The 17523-nt window shown below is 32.1% G+C and overlaps 1 protein-coding gene across 1 annotated transcript; it reads left to right on the top strand.

The window, feature by feature from the left end:
• The first annotated feature begins 10430 nt into the window (after positions 1–10430).
• LOC147804292 (uncharacterized) lies at positions 10431–16585 on the top strand. The gene is made up of 3 exons (XM_087151496.1): positions 10431–11036; positions 11551–15398; positions 16546–16585. The coding sequence occupies exons 1-3, from the start codon at positions 10431–10433 to the stop codon at positions 16583–16585; spliced, it is 4494 nt and encodes a 1497-aa protein (XP_087007622.1).
• Positions 16586–17523: the final 938 nt, after the last annotated feature.

The following is a 17523-nucleotide window of genomic DNA, read 5'->3' as shown; positions in this document are numbered from 1 at the left end:
GTACTTTAGTGATGGGCAATAACAGGTATTTTCAAATAACAGGTTCCAACTGTTCCGATACAAAATAATACCTGTTCCAAAATAACAGGTCTTAGAAAAAAATCTTCAACTTTTTTATACTTAAAAGATAGTTTAAAATGTTTTGTGATTATTATTACGATCCCTTAGTTAACTAATCTCTTCATTCTAACACCACTTTCGTAAAATTATTTATATTTTCTGACATAATGAATTTGGTGAATTTTACTGATAGTGATTTATAATTTCATTTACTTAAATACCTGAAAGTAGTCTAACTGCATACATTGCAACCTAGTTCAATGCAACTTTTTTAAATAATTCGAATAACATCATTTCATAGTTTCAAACTAAAAAAAATATATGTTTACTAAAATGTAATTGATTCAGTTTTACCAATTTGCACGAGCTAAAACATTTAACAAATTAAATATAACTAGAGCATAATCCGATATTTTTTTAAAAATTTATTTAAAAAAATTAAATTTGCAAAATAAACACCAGTATACGAATTTAGCATAATTTTTAAAGAAACAAGCCTTTTTATAACAATTCCAAACTTTTCTTGGATAATTTAAATAATATTTTCATTTTAAAACAATTAGCACATTAATTTAAAAATATCACATACTATGTACCCCTTAATGATAATTTTTATGTCAAGTAAAATTCAAACCATTAAGGGACAAAAATTCGCCAAATTAACAGTAATAGATTTTTTCCTTTCCTGCAGAATATTATCATTTAAAAATATATTATTTATTTTCTTCAAAAATTCAAAATAAATCAATCTTTTATGCAACAAAATAATGGGCAATGCCAGAAAGACATCTATTTGTATGCGAGTGGACGAAATTCAGCGAAATAACAAATCACTCTTCACGTAGAACATGGGTTGAATTACCACAACAAATATTTACGAGGGAAGTAAAGGACACGCCTTCATTTAAAGATATTGAGAGAGTCAATTCGCAACCTCGAAGGTCACGGTCGACCTTAGGGAGGCGGGGGGGGGGGGGCCCAATGGCGTAAAGAGTAGGGCTGGGCAATGTCAGAATTTCGATATTGTGGTATATTGTGAGCTTCATATCACGATATTATGATATACCGCGGTAATTAAATTGTTATGTATATTATAAATGCTAAGACAGCGCCTCCGGAAGGATTGCTTCTTGCAGTGGATTCCCGCCCATGTGAACCTAGAGTTTAATGAAATAGCTGATTCCTTGGCTAAAAATGCCAGAGATCTAAATCAAAACTCAATCCCAACCACGTTGGCAGATGCAAATGCTTATGCAAAATCAAAACTATTCACCCCTTTAAAAATCAAAGCCCAAGATCAAATAACTAATCTTGACATCGATAGGAAGACAGCCACTACTCTCATCAGACTAAGAACAAAACATCATAAAAACATGAAAATCTCTACAGATAAGACTAGAAAATATCAAAACTGTGGCAACTGTCTTAATGTGGAACTGACACCATATCATGTTTTTAACTGCCCTGCAGTCGCTGCAGGCCTTCACCTCTTAAACTACCCCACAGAAGAGGATTTGTATTCTTTTAATGCCATAGAAATAACAAAAACTATTCAAGCACACCATGAAATATGATTCTATAGAGGATACGACACCAACCAAACCAAATGCTAAGACTATTTTGCAATTAAAAATTAATGTGTTTAAAGAGCATCATTTAAAAAAAATGGGGTACTTATCCTATATTAGCTCGCAGCATAATTATCCCATGGAATCAACTAATTATAAAGCATCATTATTTTAAAACAGAAAAATTTTATTAATATAAACATCAATTACTAATATAAACATCAACACAATTATAAACATCACAAGGAGATCCGACAATCTCGGATATTTTTAAAATCAGAAGCACGCTATTCTCAAAATGAAACCAAAATCAGTAACTAAGTATACCATGGAGGGTTGATATAACGCGCGGGTGTTTGAAATCCGATATCGCCAATACCACGGATATGACGCATGCGCTTTAAAGTCAAATGATACCACAATATATTGTAGGAGAAATTTCTAGCTGCCGAGAGGAGGTATCGTAAATATTACGCGCAAGCCTTTGAGTTCTTCACCCCTAAATCAATCACGTGCCATACCAATACCTCCTAGATACCATACCATACCGCCACTTCCTCGCCGCCGGTCGGCCGAAGATATTGGCTAACGGTGAGTACCGAGAGGTGCAGGCATACCGAAGTTCAATAACTCGGTATTGCCGAAGAATAACTTCCGAATATCATTACCGCGGTATCAAAGAAATACCGGTAAATGACGGTATTACGGTATATTGCCCAGGCCTAGTAAAGAGGTGTCTGGATTCTCGAAGTAAAACTCCTTGGTTAGATGTCCCCCAAAAGACGATTGTAATTTGCAATAAATACAGTAGTCGGAAAAAAGAGAAAAAAAATGGAGCATTTTTATGTAAATGTAGGCCGTAGTTACTCTATAGTGAGCAATTTACTATTTCAAAAAATATTCTGAATTTTTCATTAAATGTATAAAATACATAAATTTAATGACCCTAAAAACTTTATTACTAAACTTCATTATTAAATCACATTCATAAAATATTTTGCTTAACCCGAACATCCATCAGATAGTTTCCTAATATATATAAAAATAATAGCAATGTAATTAGTCTTAGAGTCCATAATCGACAACTTTATGCTTCCTTTGGCTGAAAGTTAAGAATTGTTTCTCCTTTTTTTTCATAAAAAAGAAAATAGAAATATTTACATATTATTCTACTACCCTTCATCTTCTCTGTACTATTGTACTACTCCTTCATGCTTCGTCATAAGTTCAGCATTTTAAAGTAGACGAAGTAAAAAAGGATAAACATTGGGAGAAAAAATATAGTGTTTGATTTATCAAACACTATATTATCAAACACTATAGCTTGCATACAAAGAAGTGTTTAAATATAGCTTGAATTCGCATACTAAATACAGTTTTAACAATTTTAACACCAACTTCTTATAAGGGAATAAAAAGTTAAAATATTTATTGTCTTAAAAAAAAGTTTAAAAAAAATGAGAAAGAGAGAGTGTAAGACTTAGGAGAGAAGGGTGTCTTGGGGTATTAATCCGTTTTTAGATGCACCTGGATTTTAGCCCCCGCCCCTCTAAGAAGCTGCAGCCATGATGGAGGAGATAATGATATAGGGGGTTAAAGAGGGGTAATGCACGTAGGGTTGCACACCCCTTCGTTTTGGCGTACGAAAGGGACACCGCTTCCGGTTGGCGTGTGTAGGGGTGACGCGCCTACGCGTCTGTAGCAAGTAAGTCTACGCGTAGCGCAAGTAAGACTCCTACAGACGCGTGACGCGTCTGTAGGAATCTTACTTGCTGATAAAAATATTCTTAAATGTATTTCGTCAAACATGAAGTGACTATTAACTATTTTTCATTATATTTTTAGTTAAGAGATATTTAAATTGATATATTAAATCATTTTAAAATCAAAAGTTTTAACAATAAATATAAGGTACGATTGCCCGATATTTTTATCATATATAAACTACAGAGCATGATGACCACATTTTATGTATTTATCTAAATTATTTAAAATCCTTCCTTATCCAAATGCTTTTTCTTATACAAATTCCGGAAAAATATGTTATTAATTGCCAACAATGTTATTAATTTTTTCCCCCCATTCAAATACAGCTTTTGCTGAATTTGTAGAGAAAATTTTTTGATTTCCACACCTGGGCTGTTTCAAACTACTATTTTAAACACAAAAGACTTGCTGAATTATTATTGGTTCTTTTGTTTATTTTCAAATTAAGTGACAAAATGCTATAATTTATCATTTTGCTATCATTTATAGACACAGCGGTCGCTGTATCTTATTAAAAATATAGCGGTGGTACAGAATATTAACAAATCGAATAACCAAGTTGAAAATTGAATGGTATTTTAATTTTATTTACTTTTAGTAATTAACAATAGATTAAATAATTATTTTTATAACTTATCCACAATAGCCCCCTCACGTGTCTACAGTAGTGTTTAATTATTTTAAACAAAATGATTATTGAAGAAGTAAACTTCCAAATTATTAAAATCATAATGTTCGATTTTTTCATTCAAAATGAAGATAAATGTTCGAATTTTGATTAAAAGAATACTACAGGAGTTGCACAAAATAATCGAAGGACTACGAAGCTAACACATTTTTTGATATTTCTCAGAAAATACATAGAGAATCAAATAATAAATTTAGATCCTGCGATTTCTTATACATATCAATATTATATTAAACATATACATATTAAAGCTTTTTGAGGGTTGAGGCACCGAGAATGAATGACAAACGGAAAAAATGCTTTTGAACACCCTATGAGAAAAAAATGTAGTAATAAATTTGTAACTTATTATTTTGGTTCTTATATACAATAATTGAACTAAACTTCGTAAACATAGCTTAAATACTTTTGAAAATATGAATATTTTTATAAAAAAAAAATTTAAAAAATACTTATTTTTTTGTCTAGCGATTTTTTTAATAACTTTAAAAAAATTCAATAAAATAAAATAAAAACGTTTGAATCAATTTTAAATTAAATAAAAAATTATTGACATAAAATTTTTTAAAAAAAATTGTTATTCGTAATTAACGTTTAACGCAAAACTGCTTTACGTGTAATTAACGTCTTTTTATACTGTAATTAACGTTTTTTTTATACTGCGCATATACGCAAAAAAATAACTAAATAAAATAAATAAATAATTTTAAAAATTTTCGTAATTTTGTAGTGAATCTTATTTGACAACTACTTAAGTCCGATTTGAATATCTTAAGCAATTTTCTAAGGAGTTTTTTTTTTTTCTTTTTAAAAGAAACCTCAAAATAATAAAGGGTTTTCCACAAATTTCATTTTGTACTATTAAACAAGATTTATAAATACACCGGTTGGAGATTATGCCGATTAAAGTATCTTTTCTTTCGCATGTTTTATTTCCTAATTCCATCACACTTTGTTGTCCAGACCATTATTTGTAGGGTATTATCATTTGTTAATAAATCTTGTTTAATAGTACGAAATGAAATTTGTGGAAAATCCCTCATAATTTTGAGCTTTCTCTTAAAAGAGTAAGAAAACTACTTAGAAAATTGCTTGAAACTCTTTTCATTTTTAAGATATTTAAATCGGACTTAATCTTACAGTGAATCGTATTTGACAACTAATAAGTTAAGATAATATTTTTTTTAAATTTTTTTTCGCACATGCGCTGTATAAAGCACCTACTTCAATTACTCTTATCTGGCGCAGTTTTAATTATTATTTTTTTAATTTTAAAGCAATAATTTCTTTATCAGTTTAAAATTGATTCAAACGCTTTGTTTAATTTTTTTTTTTTAATATTTAAACTACAGCAAAAAAAAAAAAAAAATTTTTTTTCATACATCTCCATAAATATTTAACCAAGGTGTACGAAGTTTTGTCCAATTATTGCATATAATATCCAAAATAATAGTTATGAGTTACAAATTTATTGCCACATTTTTGGCACAGTTGTTGAAAAACATTTTTTTCCGTTTGTAGTTCATTGTCGGTACCTCAAACTTCAAAAAGCGTTGAACTTCATTGGTATGTAGGAGAAATCGTACCATTTAATAATTTTTAAATTTATGAACTGATTCTCTAAGTATTTATTTTTTAAATATTAAAAAATGTGTTAGTATCGAAGTGTCTCAATTATTTTGTCAAACTCCTGTATTTATGATTAGACACATACATATATATATAAATTTAAAATAAAATTTTTTATTAATGTATGTTATTCCAAATTTTTTTTTACATTTTTATTTAATGAAATCTCCTCTCCTAGAGATTACATTATTACACTATTATTTTCATATCCTTCCTATCTTTATTAAAATGACATAATCAGAAAGCTATAATGGGTAAATGTGATATTTAATTTTTTCCCTGTCTTAAAGCATTTTAAAACATATGGTGAATTTATTTTGCTAAAAAATTTTATGAAACGAATTAAATCTAAGGCAAAAGTTTATTTAATTTTAATTACATATGAAGCTTTAATGAAAAACAAACTTTTTATTTTAGTGAATCCCTTTGTTTTAAAATATATCTGTGAATAACAAAATAAATCGATTGAAATAAAGGGAAAAGAAGAAAAAAAGAACTATAGAAATGAAGATTGGTACTTGGTCAGGTAAGCGAAGAATCACTTTAACTAAACAGAAACTAGCATCCACACAGAAATCGGAACTCTTCTGCTAAAGTTTTCATTCCGGATTCAAAAAATAAAAATAATTGGTTTTGTTGGCGATGATCTCGTAAGGCGATAAGGGTAAGAAAGGGGGAATGAAATTCTCCTCGAAGGAAAAACGGATTAATACCCCAAGGCACAGGAGAGAAGAAATTAGACAATAAGACTCATATTTTGTAGGAAAATTTCGTGAATTTTTTTTCTATTTAACTTGTAGGAAACATGAAAATAAGGAAATATGGAAAATGCAATTGTAAACAAAGTGCCCCCTCCCCATATGCCTGAAAACCCAAAGGTCATGGAAGACAGGTCACCATGCCCGGCATTGCTGCAAATTAGCTTAAACTGCAAAATAGTAAGAAAGGCTGTGACAAAATACTAGCTTGTTCCTAAATACTAGCCTGTGACAAAATACCATCTGTTCCAAAAATACTAGGCTGTGACAAAATATCGCCTGTTCCAAAATACTAGCTGTGACAAAATACTGCCTGTTCCAAAATACTAACTGTGAAAAAATATCGCCTGTTCCAAAATACTAGCCTGTGACAAAATATCGCCTGTTCCAAAATACTAGCTGTGAAAAAATATCACCTGTTCCAAAATACTAGCCTGTGACAAAATACTGCCTGTTCCAAAATACTAGCTGTGAAAAAATATCTCCTGTTCCAAAATACTAGCCTGTGACAAAATATCGCCTGTTCCAAAATACTAGCCTGTGATAAAAATAACAGGCTGTTCCGATATAGCATGTTTAAAATATTAGGTGGTAGTTTTATTAATAATAGGTTGTTAAGACACAGAAGTAGAACCACAAGAGGGGGGGGGCTAGCAGTGGACTATCAATAATTTTATATTTTTTTAAAAAAATTTTTTTTTTATTTAAACTTTAGAAAGGCTATTTTTTATTAAGAAATTTAAGACTCCCTAAATGTATTTTAACAATATAATTGCAGAATAATCATTTTCTTAGGAGTGAAATAAAAAAAAGCATTTAATGATTTACTTCGGACGCAAAATAATTTTAACGAAACGAAATTTAAGTACTATTATTAATGTATGATTGGAATTAATATTTAAATTTAAGTTTATAGAACGAAATTTGATTTTATAGGAGCTAAATTTTATGACTTCTATTGCAGCTCGTTTATTTTTTAGACAAAGGAAACACAGAAATTGAGACTTACCATGATTTCACATATACGTTACAAAACTTATCGTATGGTACTCACGTCCCGCAGCGGACTGATCGTTAAGACACGGTTCCCATCAGATCACTGAAGTCGGCTGCAGTCTGTGTGTGCGGGTGGGTGACCACTTGGATCAGTCTGCGTAGGGACCGTGGGTGTGCGGTATGGGTCCTCGATAAACTGTTCTACCGTAAGGTGTTCGAATTCGCGTGCAGGTCGTCGGGCTACCGAAGCGGGGGTGCCATCCCCTCTGCAGAGGATCAAAATTGTGATGGCATGTCTTCGGATCATCCTCAGGGATGCTTCCCAAACCGTCGCCAATAGCCCATTGTGCAGCTCTAGTGCGACATAAATGAACTACAATTTATGCTACTCACACGAGAAGTTTTTAATTCTTGCTGATACAAGTAAACAATTTTTTAAAGTCTATAAATTGCTTTTAAGTTTAGAAATATCATGTTTACACTTAGGAGGGGAAAAAAAGACTGTTGAAAAAATTTTGTTCTATTGATCGGATTTCACGTTTTAAGTGCTATCTGTAATAAGTCAAATTCTTTAACTAAATCGATCTTTTGTTCGATGAATTTGGGTTATTTGTTTTTCCTTCTAATTCTATTTAGGCTTGCTAATTTTACTTTTTACGTATTCCACGTAAAAAAAAAAAAAAAATTTAAACGAATTAAATTTTTTTATTCATTATTATAAAATTTCTTTAACTAAGGGAAAGACAATGTAATCTTTTTAAAATTATTTCTTAATTTATACTAATTTGTTTAATAATGGTTGAAAAAATTTTGAATACCAAGGCACATTAACTCATGTATCATTTTAAACTATGTAATTTTAAATGACACAATGTAAAATTCGAATGAAGTCATGTCTTTTTGAAATTTTTTAACTTAGAAACAATTTGATCAGTAATGTTCAAATTTTGCATTTTAAAATTACACAGTTAAAATGATGTAAAATTTACATAGCTTAAATTTTAGTTTTCTTCTAATTATAACTAAACTAAACTAAACTCAACGGCGCGACAGCCCATAGAGGGCCAAGGCCTACTGTGCCCTTCTCAGTTTTCTTGACCATGGGCTCCGGGGTGCAGGAGCAGATGTTCCGGTTCGGTGGTCAGCCGAACGCGGAACCCCCAGTGTTTAGTTCCCAAGCATGCTTGGTACTCATTTATTGAAGGGATGAAAGGCTGAGTCAAACTTGCCCGGCCCGAGGATCGAACCCAGGACCTGTGGCACGGGGGCGCAAAGCTTTACCACTCAGCCACCGGGCGTCTCTAATTATAAATAACAGACAATAATAGATAATTATTTAAAATTAATTTTTACATTCAATTTTCTTCGGATAAAAATTTTTTATAATTGTGTGATCGAGGCCGGGATAGCTTGGTCGGTAGGGCGCTGGGCCCATTTCCAAGAGGTCATGGGTTCGATTCTCGTCGGCCGAAGACTCTCCGTGTAGTAAATGGTGACTGATGCACGTTAAATCTGTCGAGTCTCAAAGTCCTCCATGTTCCCACAACCAATCAATACCTCTGGGGGTACTGATCCAGGAGTTTCCTTGTCTTCTGGATTGAATCAAAATTACAAGGCTGCGGAGTTGAACGTTAGTAGTCGTAAACCCATGAAATTGGGTCGACTGTTCAACGACGGTAATAAAATAAAATAAAATAATTGTGTGATCAAGTTCTGAGAATAGATTTCTGCCATAAAATTTCTTGAGATATGGCGATAAACTGAAAAAAAAAGTGAATAATAATACTAATTGTACTTAAACTTAGGATTTAAACAACCGCTTTGTTGCTTAAATTGACGGGACCATACTTTACAGATAGTGACTCACTTGTTGAATTAAGGATATTGTTATTCATGTAAAACAGTTCTTGTGTCTGATTCGATTCTGTGTGTCTGATTCGAATATTTAGCATATAAATATATAATAATTTAGCATAATATTTAGCATATTTAGATAATTAGCATATTTAGGGTTAACCTTAATATATATAGTTCAAAATGAAGATAAAACAAAGGAAAATTATAAACATATGAAAAAGAAAGGGGGGGGGGGATAATAATGAAAAAAGGATGAAATTTTTTAAAAAAATCCGGAAAGTAAAAGATATAATCTTTTCATCAGCCCACATGATTATATCCGCAAAAAAGAATGCTATCTGATATTGTATCAATATAACCAAAGCAAAATATATTAATACAATAGTGTGAGTAGCACTCAAAAAAAATTTTTACAAAAATTATAACAAATAAAATAGAACACAATAAGTAAAAATAACACGTAAAAACAGAAAATAAAAGAAAAGAAAAAGAAAGAACAGTATAAAACAAAAACTATAAAGCGAGTAGCGAAATCAGATGTACTTACATGAACGGGAAATTTATATATATATATTTATATATCACCTTAAAATATCTAATAATAAATAAAAATCTTCCGCAGCAAAGGTTGTGCTTCTCCCTTTTCAAAATAAATAAATAAATAAATGAGTTCAAAGTTTCCAAGATACGAGGAGGGGGGGGGAATTCATAGAGTGGCTCACGTTTCATAGGCGGTATTTGTTATAAATATTATCGTAGAATGTTTTTCAGAACCTATACAAGACTGCCTAGGCATGGTTTTTGAATGCAGTTCTAGTGACACCACGAAATGTGTAAAAAAAAATAATAATAATAAATGTTAAATCATCACTTCTCCTATGAGACTCGATAAACATTAGATGTGGATAAATATCTCTTAAACCCTTTCGAAATCCACAATATCTCCAGCTGTTGTTGTTGTTTATACTTAATGTTGTTGTTATTAATAAAAAACAAAAAGTGCAGCTGGTGGTCCGTCGTTATTTACTAAAATATTAAGCGTGTTGGTTTTAGGCCGACATTGTCTGGCACGTCGAGCACACGGAGCGCTCGAATCAAACTGCAACTATGGACACAATAGTGAAACTAAATAAAGCAAAAATTTCCTTGAAAGGAAATATTACTCGAATACAAACCTTTGTCGATAGTATATCTGAAGATATTCCTAATAATACCATACTTGAAGTGAAATTGAAAAAAGTCGAACAATTACAAAGTAAGCTTGATGAATTGAGAGTGCATTCTTTCGGTATTGAAAAAATAACTGATCAAGAATTAGAGGAATTCGAAAAAGAAATCGAACAATGTGAATCTCGTCTAGAAGATTTGGAGGTAAGCCTCAAACTTATAATTGATTCTAAAAAAGAAACTGTATCGACTGTAAACAATGTTAAACACAGTAATCAAACTGAAAATATAACTAACACAAAAATTCCACCTATTATACTTCCAACATTCTCGGGAAGATATGAACACTATAGTACCTTTAAAAATCAGTTTGATGACTTGATCACCTCTAATGATCAACTCACTCAGTCGCAAAAACTTTATTATTTAAACTCATGTCTCTCAAATGAAGTAAAAGAATTTGCTTCCACATTTGACACATTTTCTTCATTATATGAAGCACTCGATTCACGTTACGATAATAAAAGATTAATCGTTGATGTGCATGTAAATTCCATCCTAAATTTTAAAAATATAGAACGTGAAAATGCTACAGAAATTCGTGCAATGATAGATTGCATTCAAAAGAATTTACGAGCTTTAAAAGTGTTAAAATATGAACGAAACGATTTATTTGACATTTTTCTTCAAAACATAATGCTTAACAAATTGGATAAAGAAACTCGAAAGAATTTCGAATTAATACAAAAAACAAAAGAAGTTCCGTCATACGAACAATTCATTACATTTTTAGAACAACGCGAAGCTGTTCTCTTATCGGTAAATCGAAATTGTTATTCAGAAACGAAAACAATTAAGAAAACAACTAATTTCCCATTAAAAAACAAAACTGTTTTGATGAATGAAAATATAGAGAATAAAAACTGTGTAATTTGTTTGAAAGAATCACATCCTATATTTCGCTGTGATAAATTTTTGAAATTAATAACCGCATAAAAGATTTGAACTTGTTAAATATCATAAACTATGTGAAATTTGTTTGAAAAAAAATCATAAAAAGTGGGAATGTAAATCGTCTTTTGTATGTAATTGTGGTCAACGCCATTCGAATACATTATGTTTCAGACGAGCTATCGCTGAGAACAGAAAACAGCTGGCGTCAGAAAATCAAATCGCTGACTCAGCATTCGAAGGATCAGAAATAAAAAATGAAAATAAAAGCTCTCTTCATAATGCGGTTTTAAGTAATACTTCTAATGAAAATAAAAAGAATGTTTTATTATCTACTGGAAATATTCTCTTGCAAAAAAGGGATGGGTCATTAATTAAATGTAGAGTTATTTTCGATTCGGCATCAAATGTTAATATATTGAGTAAGAAAACGAGTGAAATTCTTGGGATTAAATTAGAAAAAATCCAAACATCCGTGGCTGGACTTAATTCGACTAAACAAAATCTGAAAGGAAAATTGTGTACTATCATTTCAAATAAAAGTGGTAGTTTTAAAGAACCGATTGAATTCTTAGTCGCAGATAAAATTACGGGTCTGACTCCAAGTGTCAGCTTAGATGTATCGAAAACGAAAATACCCGAGTTTTTTGAATTAGCGGATCCTTCATTTTTTGAAGCGAAAGAAGTTCACGCTTTATTAAATGCTGATATTTTCTTTAGAATAATTAAGGATAACGTTTATAAAGTTAATGAAGATTTGTTGTTAAGAGAAACGGAATTCGGATGGATCGCGAGTGGTAGACTCGATGAGATAAAAATTAATAATGAAAATTCGTGTCTTCTTCTCAAAAGCGATGATTCTATAGACAATACCTTAAAACGCTTTTTTGAACTTGAATCTCTCGGCATAAAAGACGACCCTTGTCTTCGAGAAGAAGATCAAGCCATGAACATTTTTGAACAAAGTGTACAATATAAAGATGGTCGATATATAGTTGAACTACCATTCCGTAAACACTGGAAAGAATTATCGAATAACGTTTGCGTTGCAAAACAACGTTTTCTTAATTTATGGAGAAGATTGCGGTTCGATAATGAACTATATTCGCAGTACCGAAATGTCATTCGGGACTATTTAGATCAAGGAATAATTGAAGAAGTAGAGAGTTCTAAATCGGACTTTGATAGACCCTTGTTCTATTTGCCACATCAGGCCATTAAAAAGGAAGGTCGCGTTACAACTTCAACTCGAATAGTGTTTGACGCAGCATCTCACCAGGTAGACGAACTTTCATTGAATGACTGTTTATGGCCGGGTCCAAACCTTTACCCTAACCTTTTCGATATACTTATCAACTTTAGACTAAGCCGTGTGGCTATTTCATCAGATATTCGTCAGGCCTTTTTACAAATTTGCATTGCGGATAAGCACAAGGATACAGTACGATTTCTGTGGACAGACAGTGATCCTCGTTTAGACTCAAAACCAAAACTTCGAATTTATCGTTTCAAGAGATTACTCTTTGGACTTAACACTAGCCCTTTCCAACTAGCAGCCACCATCAAACATCACATTAAAAAATACAGAGAGGAATATCCCACGACTGTATATCATCTAGATTCTTACATGTACGTAGACGATTGGATAACAGGTCAAGATACCCGAGAAGAGGCACTTATAATATCCCGAAGTGCGAAGAAAATCATGAAGGAAGCTGGAATGGAGATGAGAAAATGGATTAGCAACGACTCCACCTTGATGAGTCAGTGGTCAGAAGAAGCCTTTGACACTTATCCAGTTGATATTCCTATAAACTTAGGAACTAATAATGCTAAGGTATTAGGCATGACATGGCAAACTGAAGATGATTGCTTGATATTAGACACAAAAGGTATTTTAGAATTCGTTACAAACTGCCGAAATACCAAAAGATTTCTTCTGCAGACCATCGGAAAGATTTTTGATCCAATGGGATTGCTTACTCCCTTCACAATACGGATGAAATGCCTCATTCAAAAACTTTGGGAAAAGAAAGTTTCGTGGGATGAGAATCTCCCTCCAAGCATTATGGAAAGTTGGAAAAATTGGTGTAAAGAGTTACCGCTCCTGGGAGAACTTAGAATTCCAAGACTTGTGCTAGATTCTAACAGTAGTAGTGACATCGTAGAAATGCATGTTTTCTGTGATTCCTCGAAACTTGCATACGGAGCTACCATTTATTTGAAACATGAAATACAAGACAAAGTGTATGTAAATTTCGTTACTTCGAAAAGCAGAGTTGCACCACTAAAAGGAGTTACTTTGCCTCGACTTGAGCTTTTAGGAGCCTTAGTAGCTGCACGTCTGAGTTCCAAAGTGCTGAAAATCATCAATCAGAAAAGACAGTGCACAGTGTTCTATTGGACCGATTCAAAAGTAGTTTTGTTTTGGATTAGAGGATCTCAGAAAAAATGGAAACAATTCGTCGCTAATCGTGTTCGAGAAATCACTAAGCTGACTGATCCTAATACTTGGTTTCACTGCGCCGGTAAAGAAAATCCCGCAGACTTGTTGACAAGAGGTCTCAGTGCAGAGTCGCTTCTGCACAGCAAAAAGTGGTGGCATGGTCCTTCATTTTTGTTGTCCGATGAACTCGTGAGTGAATTTGACTGTCCAGTGCCAAATGAAGAAGAATATTTATCAGAACTAAAATCCAAAAACTCAGTAGAAACTACAGTCTTGACTTTAAATCATGACAAAACTTTTTTTGATAATCTGATTAATCGTAGCAATAGATTTTTAACTATAGTTCGAATTTGTAGTTATCTTTTCAGGTACATTCATAACTTGAGAAATCCAGAGAAAAGGATTCTTGGTCCTCTGAAGGTAGAAGAATTGTCCTATGCTGAAACCTATCTAATTCGCTGCTTGCAGGAGCAAGAGTTTCCAAAAGAATTAACTGCTCTAAAGTCGGGAGGTAGCGTTTCCAATAAAAGTAAGATCTTTAATCTATCACCTATTCTAGATGAAGAAGGGTTATTGAGAGTGGGTGGCAGACTAGAAAATTCTCAATTATCGTACTCGAGTAAACATCCCATTTTATTGCCTTCTAAATGTAAGTTAACTGAAATAATCGTTAAATACTATCATGTTAAGTATTTTCATGTTGGTGCACAACATCTACTTTTTCAGGTTAGACAAAAATATTGGCCCATTCATGGTAGGAATTTGTGCAAAAAAATCGTGCACAGTTGCGTAGTTTGCTTTAAAGCAAATCCTAAGGAGTATAATCAAATGATGGGTAATTTGCCAAAAGAAAGAATAACACCTGATAAAGTTTTCAGTTCTACTGGAATAGATTTATGCGGACCATTCCTTATTAAAAATAAATTTCAGAGGAAAGGTCCTGAAATTAAAATCTATGTTTGTATATTCATCTGTTTAGTAACAAAGGCTATACACCTTGAGCCAATCAGTGACTTGACTTCGCAAGCTCTCATAGCGGCGCTTAAACGATTCATTGCCCGAAGGGGTAAATGTCGTAAAATATTTTCAGACAACGGAACTAACATGGTAGGAGCTAATAAGGAACTTAATTGTTTGTTTAAGATGGTAAGGGATCGAGAGGAATCATTATTTGCATTTTTTGGCGAAGAAAAAATTGAATGGAGCTTTATTCCCCCCAGGAGCCCAAATTGGGGAGGGCTTTGGGAAGCAAACATTAAATCATTTAAATTTCATTTTAAGCGTGTAGCAGGGAACTCTAAATTTAATTACGAAGAATTTTTAACACTCGTAACTCAAATAGAGGCAATATTGAACCCTCGACCTCTTACTCCTCTTAGTTCTGATATTGAAGATTTAGAAGTGCTGACACCGGCACATTTCTTAATAGGGAGGCCGATAACGGCCATCGTTGAACCATCCCTAACTGATATCGAGCCAAGTCGTTTAAACTCTTGGCAGAGAATTACCAAGTCAGTACAAACAATCTGGAAACGATGGAGCCTTTCTTACCTGAATAGCTTACAGCAAAGAAAAAAATGGGTAAAAAATCAGAAAAATTTAAAAATCGGGGATATGGTTTTGATAAAAGAAGAAAACCTTCTTCCATGCAAATGGGTCTTGGGTCGGGTAGTAAAACTGTATCCTGGACAAGATAATCAAATAAGGGTAGTTGAAGTAAAAACTTGTAAGGGAGTATATAAAAGGTCAGTTTCCAGATTGAGTGTACTGCCGATAGAAAATTAAATAGTTGTATATTCATCTAAATATTTGTATATAATTTTATGTAACACTTGCATTTTATTAGAATTTCATGTAAAAAATGTTAAATGTATCTCAAAGATTCTGATTGAGTATTAGTTATGTTAAAGTTATAATACTCAATAATGTTAAAGTTTTGTAAAATTATATGTTAAATGTATAAGTGCAAAAGAAATTGTCAAGTTCTTGCATGTGAACAGTGCAAGGCTGGGCGGTGTGTTGGCGCATGCGCGCCATTCCCTAGCGGGACGAAATTAAATCATCACTTCTCCTATGAGACTCGATAAACATTAGATGTGGATAAATATCTCTTAAACCCTTTCGAAATCCACAATATCTCCAGCTGTTGTTGTTGTTTATACTTAATGTTGTTGTTATTAATAAAAAACAAAAAGTGCAGCTGGTGGTCCGTCGTTATTTACTAAAATATCAAGCGTGTTGGTTTTAGGCCGACAATAAAAATTAAAAAAAAAAACTATATATAGAAATATTAACTATTGAACTAGAGAAAATAAGCTATAGATAAACATTTTTCGAATAATTCATTTGATTTTAGCAAAGTTACTCGTTAAATTATTAGATTTAAAGCAGCTCTAAAAAAAATTATAATACTAGAAATGCAAAACTTGTATAGACCCTCGCAATGTCTGGCTACGACACTGTAATAATAAATAAAACGTGATTTTTTATTATTATTATAAACTCTACAAAGATTGCTAAAAAACAGTTTAACATTTTAAAAAAAGTAGAAAAAAATTTTTTTGCCAAGATAATTGAATTAAAATTTTTGCCTAGTATTTTGGAACAGGCCTTTTGAAGTAACCTGTTATTTTTATAACAGGTATGATTAAATAACAGGTTCCAAATACGTGTTCCAGAAAATATTGGACATCTCTAATACCTATCCACCAGCATGTAAGGTTGTCATTCTGGGGCTCTGGCCCTTACTTTAATAAAATTATATTATGATTCCTGCATTTTCCTGTATTTTTTTCAAGAAGCACCGGCCACACTACGAACTTACAATGTTTAGGCTTTCAAAGCGTAACAGATAAGTCGGCAGTGATAGTTTCCTGTCGCGAAAAATTATTATTGAAAACTGAAAATGATATTTAATTTAATAATCGAATACATCTTTTGATAATCGACTTCCGCTTCTAAAATGATTCGTAACCTTGGATTAGAAATTCGAATGCGTGAGTGTGGGAAAGAAAGACGAGGACTGTTATTTCTCTCTTTGTTTTGTCTTCGTCTCGCTTTAATCACCGATTAGAACTTTATTTTGATGACTTTGGAATTAAGAAACAGAAAAAATTAAACGAATAATGTCTGATTCTGAAGAAAAACAGGTGGACGCTCCAGCAAGCGTTAATATTTCTCCGTGTGAGGATAAAAATAATTTCCCCAACTGGATCAAGTATTTCAATAAAAAATGTGAAATCCTACATTTGAAAAAAATACAGGAAAATGCAGGAATCATAATATAATTTTATTAAAGTAAGGGCCAGAGCCCCAGAATGACAACCTTACATGCTGGTGGATAGGTATAGAATAGCACATTTGACCTTGGAAAGAGGGTTTTTATATCTTTCTGGACAATATATTTAAATGTTAATAGGTCTCAGTAGCGTGGGACTGATCAATTTCCCAAGCTGCTAAAGCCACATCATCACATTTTTTGAGATAATTAGATCAATATTATTACTTTCTTGTGGGAAAGGTTTTTAAACGTTTGCGCGTTGGATAAATGCTCTATTTAAGGATTATATTTAATATATAATTGTTTTAACATATATATATATATATATATATATATATATATATATATATATATGA

The sequence above is a fragment of the Parasteatoda tepidariorum genome, chromosome 9, assembly GCF_982258835.1.
Source record: "Parasteatoda tepidariorum strain Cologne lab strain chromosome 9, Ptep-v5.0, whole genome shotgun sequence".
Lineage (NCBI taxonomy): Eukaryota > Metazoa > Arthropoda > Arachnida > Araneae > Theridiidae > Parasteatoda > Parasteatoda tepidariorum.
The sequence above is the reverse complement of the archived record's forward strand: the minus strand, read 5'-3'. Positions and strand labels throughout refer to the sequence as shown.

What these genes read in the sequence shown, in the direction of transcription:
- LOC147804292 (XM_087151496.1), top strand. Translation starts at nt 10,431, where the DNA reads ATGGACACAATAGTGAAACTAAATAAAGCAAAAATTTCCTTGAAAGGA. An exon ending in GATTAATCGTTGATGTGCAT is followed by an intron (nt 11,037 to 11,550) that starts GTAAATTCCATC and finishes AATCATAAAAAG; the next exon opens with TGGGAATGTAAATCGTCTTT. An exon ending in TCTTGGCAGAGAATTACCAA is followed by an intron (nt 15,399 to 16,545) that starts GTCAGTACAAAC and finishes ATTAAATAACAG; the next exon opens with GTTCCAAATACGTGTTCCAG.